General features: G+C 40.5%; 1 protein-coding gene across 1 annotated transcript; it reads right to left on the bottom strand.

Moving 5' to 3' along the window:
* Nucleotides 1-4,062: 4,062 nt before the first annotated feature.
* Nucleotides 4,063-10,585, bottom strand: LOC308090777 (organic solute transporter subunit alpha-like; the record flags this gene model as incomplete). The annotated part of the gene is made up of 8 exons (XM_080436042.1): nucleotides 4,063-4,229; nucleotides 5,109-5,214; nucleotides 5,576-5,722; nucleotides 5,839-5,950; nucleotides 6,578-6,736; nucleotides 9,166-9,239; nucleotides 9,376-9,527; nucleotides 10,510-10,585. 8 exons carry the CDS (start codon nucleotides 10,583-10,585, stop codon nucleotides 4,063-4,065), a joined length of 993 nt encoding a protein of 330 aa, XP_080292168.1.
* Between the last annotated feature and the right edge of the window lie 322 nt (nucleotides 10,586-10,907).

Genomic DNA, 10,907 nt, shown 5'->3' with positions numbered 1-10,907 from the left:
AATGGGAAAAGTGCTTACAGAGGTTGGCTTTGCCGCAGAAGCTGTGGCAGGTAGACAAGAAGGTTTCTCTGTGGTGATGACACTGACAGAAGGAGATGCAGGTTTGGATGATACAGTTGGCAATGGGAGCTTCTCTCCTGCCCGCACAGGGCTAACTTTAAGTTTGCCCCATTCCGCTTCCACGTCCGCCATGAAGTCTCCGCCACTGGAGATCGAGTCAAAGGTCAGGAGAGATGAGATGTCTGCAAGCAAGTTGCTCAAACTGGTCTCACCTGGTTCCATAGGCGGTGCAGTAGTGGGTACGGGCGGCGGTGCAAGTTCAGTTGTATTACTCACATTTCCCGGAGGTGCCTGGGGAGTTGTGGTCTCTGATGGGGTCGTGGATGGGCTGTCCTGTGGCGTCAAGCGGCTGGCTGGATCGCTGGTCTCTGTGTCAGAATCGGGGTCATCCAGAGAGCGAGGCTGTGGCCTGGGGGTGAGAGGCATGTCCTCTTTGATGATCTCCACACTGCTTGTGCGGGACGACATGAGCAGAGGGCTCGGTGGTGCCGCTCCATCCTTGTCTTTCTGTCGAAAACTGCCACCAAAGAGACTCTTCAGCCCCCGGCGTTGTCGGCTCACGGGATGGGACACCGTTTGCACAAGACGGTCGCCTCCTCCTCGGCTCCGGCCTCCACGCAGTAACGACAGGAAGCCGACAGACTTGACAGAGGTGGTGGAGGAAATGGACATGCGAGGAGGCGAGGCAGCCAGAACGCCATCTTCCCCAAACGACCCCTCCTCAGTTTGCCCGTTTTCTCCCGGATTCGCCTCTGCCACCTTCTCCTGCTCCTTCTCAGGCTCATGCTCTGAATCCGGTGCAGAGTTCTCTGCTAATCCGTCCAGGGTTTTGCTCCTGGCAATGGATGATTTGTTGTTCCCTTCGCCTTTGCGGATGGAGAAGATGCTACCAGGCTTGCGTTTGCCAAATAGCTTGAATCCTTTTCGGATTTTGCCAGCAGGCTGGGGTTCACCAGGCGGGGGGTCGACGCTCTCCGATTGTACATCCATCTTTTCTCTATTTATTTGCCTCTCTCGCCTTTCTCTATATGCCCCTATCACTTTCTGCTGTTATTTCCCCCCTATCAGCTGACTGAGATGCTATTAATTCTCACCTCTAGGTCTTTTTTTCTTCCTCTCAGAAAGGCTGGCTTCGCCTCCGCTTGCCTCCAGTATGTTTTTCTTTCAGTTGTCTATTCCTACCTCCCTCTGTCTAGCGTTCCCATCCAACCCTTTCTCCTCTATTTCTCCCTTCAACCGCCCCTCCCCTTTGCCTCTTTTTCTCTGGCTGCCCTCGCTGGTCGCCATAGCAACTGAGGAGCTAAGCAGCTTTCGTCAGCAATGCAGAGCCAGAGGCTGTCATCCACCCACCCCAAAACACAGCTTTCTCTTTCCCTCTCTCTCTTATTCTCTCTCTCACATGCTCCATGTCTACGCCCCCCCCCCCCCCATTTCTCCCTCTGTGTCAACTACTTTGTTTACATAACAAGTATGAGGAAATAATCCATTAATAGGACTAATCATACTCTTTTATTCCAAATAATCTGACCTGATATAACCACTTGAACCAGAGTAAGGTGCTCTAAATATTAAATGCAGTGATTTTCAAATACACCTTTTGGACAGTTTTTGCATGCTCTGGAACATAGGAATGGATACTGTATTTCTGCAGTTGTCAGTACAATGCTAAATCCAAAAAGGGAGTATTATGATATGAAAGTTTATGATTTTTTCTTTTGTTTAAAGTACATCATGTGAAAACATTTTATCAATTTGACTGATAGCATATGTTGTTTGTTTTTAGAACCGGTTAAATTAGATTATTGGCTCACAAATGAAAAGATTTATTTTTAAGGATGCATTGTCGCTCAGTCAGTCGGCCGGTCCATCGGTTCTTCTGTCCAACACTTTGGACCGAAACAAAATATCTTGAAAACTATTGGCTGGATTGCTAGGGAATTTGCTTGCAGTTGCACATCATACTCCCCGGAGGATGAACCCTTCTATATTCTGGTGACCTCATGTCCTTTCCTCTTGCACTCTTAAGCCCGTAGTTCGTCACACGATGGTGTCGTGTGTCAAAAATAGCAGACCTACAGTACAAGCTCACAACGTGTCACATCCGCAACACATTGTGAGCTTGTAGATCTGCTATTTCCGGCACACGACACCAACGTGAGACGGAGCATAAATTAGGGTCTTGATCTTAATTCACACAGAAGATATCTCAAATCTAATGGGTGGATTGCCATTTAACTTGACAAGCCATTTGAGTGACCCATGCCCTGGCCTCTAGTGCCAATCTCAGGTCAAAATGACAACTTTGCACACACATATATATATTTCCTTTTTATTTTTTAAAGGCACTTTGTAGCTTTAGCGGTGGCTTATTTACCTATGTTGCTTTATTCTTTTTCAATCAAAAGCTTGTTTAAAACATTCTGTGAATATCTCGTGGCTCGTGCCTTCTTCAAAATCTGACACAGGAAAAAGAAGCGCGTCTCTCTTACTTAGGGCCTTAGTCGTGGAACGACTAGTCGTGGAACAGACCAGACTATTGGCTTCTTTGATTCCTCCAGGAAGTTTTAAAAGGATTACCATGGATGAACTTACCAGTAACTGCTCCTGCTTTGATGTTAAAATTGTTTTTTAGTTTTATACTGGTTTCTTTCTTGATCTGTTCCTTTTACATTTTTTAATTCCATTTTCTCCTTTCACTCTAATTGAGCCTGTGCGTTTTACAGATGTTATATGTTGTATTGTCTTGTATTTGATTCTGGCAAAGCTGTGATGTATGCCTCTTGGCCAGTTCACATTTGTAAAATAGACTTTAGTTGTTTTATACTGGTTAATTCAGATATTTACCCTAAATTCCAACACTAATAATGATTATAAATTGATCTCATTTTAAATTTTAGGCCCTACTAGTGAGAGTGCGGTACTCCACGGATAATTGTCTGTCAAAACCCTTTGGTGTGATCGGGTGTAAGGAGCTGCATGATCCTCCTCATTTTTGTTTTCAAGTTGCACAACAGAAACTCATAATTTTTGTCTGACTTAACTGATTTCACAACATATTTGCCTTAAATATCTTTACATTACCAATATAGTATGTGTATACAAATGGATCATACTCTCTATTATCTAAGTGTAAGGTTTGTGTGTTCTCCAGTTGGTGTGGTGTGAGCACCCCCTCTGGTGGAACAGGATGGTGAAAAAGAGAGTTAAACACGGCGATAGCTTGGTATGCAAATAATTTAATTATAATATAAAAATAATTGATTATGTATAGCAAAATATTACATCATCATCATATTGAATGATATCATTATCAACAGGTGTGTGAATTCTGTAAAAACCTGGTGGCAAAGTCACATTAATATTATGATCCACATCAACAGCCAGACAACTGCCATTCCCTGATATCAGTGGTGACAGCAGTGTAACACCACAAACAAACATGCCACATATTAAGTCAAACTATGTAATGGAAGTAAGATTAGGTTCTGTAATGACAAATGCCATAAGTGACTTAACATATGCTTGATCCAGAGCCAATGTGGTGTGTGTGTGTTGTAGCCAGACTGGTGTTTGGTGTTTTATTATTACTGCAGACCTGCACATATACTGTACCTGACTGGTCGTGAAGTTCAGATTGACGAGTAGAGTTCTAATAAATAATGTTGTTCCAAAGAGCTGAGATACAGTAGACATAACGGTTTCCTTCAATAAAATATTTAATGCAAAATAATAATAATAATAATGATGATGATAATAATAAGAAGAAGAACAAGAAGAAGAAGAAGAAGAAGAAGCAGAAGAAGAAGAAGCAGAAGAACAGTCCTTCCAAATATGCTACTGCATATATACATCCCCAGAACAGCACATGTTTTTATAGAATGTTCCACAAATAAATGAGCCATTAAAAGGCCCTGTACCCACCCCCTCATCCCAGAGTGTCCAGGGGGCTACCACCCACCACCATGGTGAGATATTTAGTTGTAAAGTTACTATATAACATCCTCAGACATCATGTTCCTGGCCTGCAGTCTGGAGGTAGTATTTGATGTTGTGGGTGTTGTCATACTCCTCAGTGTCAGAAGGAAGAGGATCATATGTACGACGATACAACAGCCGAGTGACCAGAGTGATGATGAACATCTCCATTATCATCATCTGCTGACTCAACACTGTAGCACAAATACAATGCATGATTAGAGAGAGATAATTACATAGTTATTGACACTGTAGCACAAACCAATCAATAGACAAAAAATCCTGTGTTAATTTAACTAAGGGAGTGTACAAATGTAACCAAATGGACACGTAAGGGTCCATTTCAAAATGGATAAATGAACACTGAGGATTTTGGAGAATTCTGACACTGTCATTAGTTATATTACAGTATGGCAGGCACACATAGCCCATAACATGACATGAACATGACATGAGGATACGGTCAATTGTGATTGAAGCACTAATTAATAAAGTTGAAGAAAATAATAACTTTTGGAATGAGGTCAGAAAATAAACGTTGGACGTTCATATCTTACAGTATGGAAAGAATGGATACAGTATAGGTGGGAACTAGGGACATCTGGGCACCTCTATGTAAAATTGCCTATTTTGTCCAAAATGTTATAAAATAAACGATTCGAAAAATGGTCTTAAGTAATAAAGTATATATGATGTGAACATGTCCCGGTTAACCACTTTGTAGAACGACAAATAGCGAAAATAGACAATCTACGAGCTCTCTAAAAATATATTAAATATTTACAACATTTAGCATTTGGTAAATACTTCATAGGGATGCCATGGTTAAAGTGGTTAACCACTTAAACCCTCTAGACTTAGTAAACTGGACCTGAGTTGGCTCTGTACTTGGACTGCTCTTTTTCTGTAGCCGATCCACACAAGTTGTAGCTTATAGATCATCTATTTTTGGCTAATGTTCCCCGCAGAATATGGATGCTGGGGTAGCAAGTAGCATTACATGAAAACAATGAACATATAGGGGCTGAAGACATTGTGCCGCATCCACTGCCTTGCAGATGAGAGATACTTACTGGAGGCACGAGCCTGGGAGGAGAAGGGAGGTGCACATGCAATGGTTCCATCCAAGGCCAGGATGTTTATGATGGATGTTTGCAGCTGGCTCAACACAAGCACCAGCTGTGGAGGCATATAGTCAATGCAAGATGAGTCACACTAGTGGTTTTCAAAGTTGTTGTGTCCAAGGCACGCCAATGAGCAAGTCAAAATCTCAATGCACATATGTATTCATCAGGGAAATAGCAATTTTCGCAATTTTAGTTAATAAATACATTTTGGGGGGGGGACGTTGTATAGTTGTACAGTATGTATTGCAATAATAATGTGTGGTTGTCACAAAATCCCTATAGGCACATCTGGACTTGTCTCATGGCACACCAGTGTGCCTCGGTACAACGTTTAGGAACCACTGACAGTATAAGGGTCTCCTCGACATTGAGCTAGATGTCATTATTATTTAAACCAGGAAATGGAAACTCACTTGATACATGGCATACTTGGGTATCATCTTGACGCTGCGGACTGCATTGCGGTTATTCATGAACATGATGCCAACAGGCCAAAGGGAGGTGATAGTGAGGACACCAATGAATGGATTGATCCAGATTGCTGTGCCAGTGATCTCTAGCTGGACAAGGACACAAGGACATCTTCCATTTAGGCATAGTGAGCGATGGACATTATGTAAAGTTCACATGACGTTCACAACCCACACGTGGCCACAGAAGCCTTTCAATAACTTACATCAGAAAGATCGAAGTTCCCATTGGTCCACAGTATTATGGAGAGGACAGAGAGTACTGTCTTTAAGATAGCATACTGAAGAGCCCCCAACTTAAGCAGGAATATCATTCGCCTGCATAATGAGAAACAACAAAAAGAACTGACTTTATAATCAGACAAAAACACCAGTTAAGTCAATATCAATTAGATCTAAAACCTGCAGTTCATGGTCATGGAAAGGAACGAGAGTGAACTAAAAACTATTATTACATTACATGAGAGAAACATTCATATCCTCGCCATTTTTCTTATAATGATTATAATTTCTTAGAATGTACTCAATCAAATGTAAATAAAGATTGTAATCCAGATGAAAGTAAATTAGGTTCAGAACATTGTCTACTGCACATTACACCCACATACTGAATGAGATGTCCCCCAGTTGATCAAGCAAAACCTTCTAAAGTACATTATGGATTATAATCAAAGTTATTAATCTCAACCCATTTGTGTAGAAAGTCATTGGAATTTCTGAACAATGAAAATGAGGTAATCTTTGTTATATAATGGAAGCACATCGTTTTGACATGTAAAAGGTGATTTATACCTGGTTGCATGCCGGTGTCGCGCACTGAAAATAGCCAATCTTCAAGGTGCTATTGTAGATCTGTTATTTTTGATGCACGACACAACACTCAACCAGTATGAATCAGGCTTTATGCTTTAGGGGATGAAGAGAGAGATATGAAGGGTTAAATACCGTGTGATGGGCACGCGGGGTAAACAGAGGCAGCAGCAGCAACAGGGCCCGGTGCTAATCTTAAAGGTCTGACCAGAGTTTCGCTTCAGAAAGGCATCAGTGCCTCCCATCTCGTCAATGATCAGAATCAACATCTTGTACACCACCACTGCAAAGTAACTACAGACAGAGTACCAGAGGTAATTAGAATGTGCTGACTATAACAGTCCTGTACATGCAACAATACTGTCTTGGCACCTGACAATAGACTGTGTGTTTTGAAGATTTCAGTTTAGTTTTGAACTTCTACAGGACACCACTATAACATCAGACCAGGCCAAGGACCTAAACTTTTTATAGACCTGATTATAATGCAATGACACAGTGTGCTTGTGCATCAGTAAAAGCCCTTATAGGGTGATTGAAACAGTTGTGTGCTGGTGTCACGCACCAAAAATAGACAAACTACAAGCTCATGGTGAGCTTGTAGATCTGCTATTTTCGGTGTGCGACACCAGCGCAACCAAGTGTAACTCACGTTTTACAGATAGTTAAATTAACACTTGAACTTGCATATGTTATATGTGTATATTACCACATAAAAGGAAACACATAAAACATATTTATTGGGCTCCATAATGTGGAGCAAACTTGTAAAAACAAATCTTTGCATTTTATGGCAAAAGCTCTCTGTACATTCTGCAACACGTGTTATGACCCACTGCTCATTCTGACAGGTGTAATGATTAATTGAAAGGTTAAGCAGTACACAACCTCATCCAACATGCCCACAAAATGCTTTCACTTTGACGTTGCTTTCAGTGGAATCGTATCTTTTTTTTTTACTACAGATAAGAGGACATGCACCTGTGTGTGTGTGTGTGTGTGTGTGTGTGTGTGTGTGTGTGTGTGTGTGTGTGTGTGTGTGTGTGTGTGTGTGTGTGTGTGTGTGTGTGTGTGTGTGTGTGTGTGCATAGGACAACTGTAACCTGCGTACGTATCACAGATCATGGATAGGCAGGATGGTCACAGTAAATTATGAGCTATTGAGCTGATTGCTGGTAGAAGGAATAACACTGTCAACACTGACAAAGTGCACTTGAGCAAGGTGCTGAACCCCACTGACTTATGAAATGCGTGTTCTTGTATGCATAGGAATGTTTTGTCTTGTTTCAGCGAAACTGGACAATAAGGTGGTATAAGTGTAATGTAATTTATACAGCCACCAGCCGGCTGTCACTGTGTGGTATGTGATCAGGAAAAACTGCTGGACTTGTGCCCTGGAACATGACCTTTGTTCTGTGACATCCACCAAACCTACTTATATAACTGCCAGATAAAGACTATGATTAAATGAACAATTGGCTGATTGTTGGTCCTCTCTGGAGAAAGAAATAATCATATCCAGAGAAACATCTATTTTAAATAAGACACGTGGCTGTCAAGGGAGGCACGGGAAGAGCTTTTAATGTATGCTGCCAATACAATGATGCACCCCCTTTCTGTAAGTACATTCTGGCCAAGATATTTTGGCATCTTTCAATTAAAGTTCCTGGATAGCTCATGGTCAAAATAGAAAAATAACGTAAAGAAGAAGACAGCCCGCTTTTGCCGTTTTGTTCACTGAGTCCAGAGGGAGACAGCATATGGCAGGCAGAGGAGACAACACTCTGGGAGTTTCATTCTACGCCAGCAGGGACACATGTGGGTACAGGGGTGGCATGGTGCTACATTAAGACTTAATCATATGTATACTGGATATTAACAATGGTTTTGTTTTTGTTTTGTTTGCCATGCCTCTATTGGTATTGTTTGCATCATCATTATTTTAAGAAATGCTTCGGTGCCTTAAAGCAAGGGTTCCAAAACTTTTCAGGCCGCGACCCCCCAAATGAATCATATTTGAACTGGGGACCCCCCCACCTGACAAGAAATTGGAATTGTAGGCATTACATTGAGTTTGACTCGGCTCCACAAATAAACGGCCGAACTACAAGATCACAACGCCTCGCACTGTGAGGCGTTGTGAGCTTGTAGATCGGCTACTTTCACAATGTTTGCCTCTTTTGTACATAATATTTGACAATTTGGCCAATTTGGTTAAAAAGGTCTTACAAGTCATTAAACTGTAACTTTAGAAATGTGCAGATACCCTGTATACACTTATTGTATGTTCGTTTGTTTACTGTTGAGTGAGAAAACAATGCTGCACATTAACAACTCATTCAGTGCCAATGACGTCGCCGACGTCACGTTTTTCATAAGCCAAGAGTGCCAATGATGTCTCCGACGTCATGAAAAAAAATATATATATATTATTGTTATTTTTTTAATTTTTTTTTAAAGGTTCAGAACCCAAGATATGATGATTTGAAGATTTGCTGCTCCATTCACTTCTTGTTTAACTTCTTACTGAAAAAGGCTGTATCTCGGCTCCTAAGCACATTTTTTTTACAATGTATTTTTGGCCTTGGCACAGGGGTGATATAGCCAGAAATATTTTTGGCACTGAATGATCGCCTGGGGACCCCCCAAAATAATTTGAGGACCCCCAGTTTGGGAACCACTGCCTTAAATACACCACCATAGACGAATATGAGAAAACCTACCAGTTAGAGGTCAAGTCTGTGAACATTACTGCCCTAGGGATCCACATCCCAAAGCAAGACATGGTGGCAATGACCTGAAACAGTTCAATAGAATTACACTCAGGAAATGTAAGTCTTCATCCATTTATCAGTATTATTGTCATCATCATCATCATAATGAAGCATTATTCTAAGGTAATTATTATCATTAATGGCCACTTCAATGCCTACCGGTGCGGCGCCGGAGACCCAAATAATGGTGGTCTTCTTGGGATGGGGCACTGTCCTGTACACGTAAACACATAAGTCCAGGTACAGCAGAAGGCTCAGGGTGGACATGAAGGTAAGGATGGCATAGAGACACATCCCAAACATATCCAGATCTGGTTCAAACAAGGAGAATAGGAAGAAAGGATAATAAACTTTATAATAAGGATGGACAGGTTTCAGACTATAGAACAAATAACTGCACAGTTAAGTCATAGTTAAGTTTGTTAATTAGAAGGCCAATTTCCATCTATTTGTACTTGACATTATTTGCCAGGCAACGTTGACTGAGCGTGATGGGTGGTGTTTTAAGCACAATACTTAGTTGTACACATCTGTAAGACCAGTGGTGGAAACAGTACCCACATGTTTTACTTAAGTAAAAGTATCAATACCACAATGTAGAAATACTCTGTTACAAGTTAAAGTCTGGAATTCAAAATTGACTTGAGTAAGAGTACAAAGGTATTGGTATCAAAATGTACTTAAAGTACCACAAGTAGAAAGTACTCATTATGCAGAATGCCCCATTTCACAAGTTTTCAAATGTATAAAAATCTTTTGAAAATAGCAGATCTACAAGCTCACAATGTGTCGCGATTGGTTCTTTTCAAATGGCCAAAATGTTTATAGGGCTGAAATGGTTAATGTATGTTTTGTAATAATTCAAATCTACGAAGTAACTATTAACTAAAGTTTTAAAATAATTGTAGAGGAGTAAAAAGTACAATATTAGCCTTTAAGATGTAGTGGAGTAGAGGTAAAAGTATTGAAAATTGGAAGTACCTCAAAATTGTACTTAAGTACAGTACTTTAGTAAATGTTCTTACATACTTTCCACCACTGTGTAAGACTATACATTATATAGTTATACATTCATACATTGTAGAGTACAATAATAATACAATTATTTTTGTCTGTCTCAAAAGCAAGTTTACACTATATTGATATTATTTATTCTTACTGAGAGGGCATTTCCTTGCAACTACATTAGCATCTTATTATTACTGTAGAGATGGACATCCAAAAGAGATAGTGAGTTATTAGGTCAGCTTCCTTGATAGTGAAACATTATCTCAGACACAAAGATTAACTTACCCCTTATCACATCAATGGCCAATGGGGGTTCTTGTAAACAAGCCGGATGAATTGTGCTGTTCAGGGCTTCCTCCATGGCTAGTAGAAAGGATTTAAAGACGATTTAAAAAATAATTAGAAACTAATAATAAATAGCCTCAAAGGGGATATAGTTCACTTGAATGTATCTTCTTTCCCAAAATAAAATTCTTCTTGACATTTATATATGAATATAATAACAGCTAAAAAAATTAGTGAAAATCATTTCCTTGTGTTTATCAGTGCCTCTGTTCAGATTGCTCTGACAGGAAAAGTAGCACGTTGTTATATTCATCAGTAAGTGAACTTTCACCGTATGAGGCCTTTCTAAGGAAATCAAGGTATAATGAGTAAGGCTTCCTAGTTTATGGGAACACCTC

This window comes from Gymnoscopelus braueri, assembly GCF_963280865.1.
Source record: "Gymnoscopelus braueri genome assembly, chromosome: 8".
Classification (NCBI taxonomy): Eukaryota; Metazoa; Chordata; class Actinopteri; order Myctophiformes; family Myctophidae; genus Gymnoscopelus; species Gymnoscopelus braueri.
This window is presented reverse-complemented; position numbering and strand designations above follow the sequence as displayed.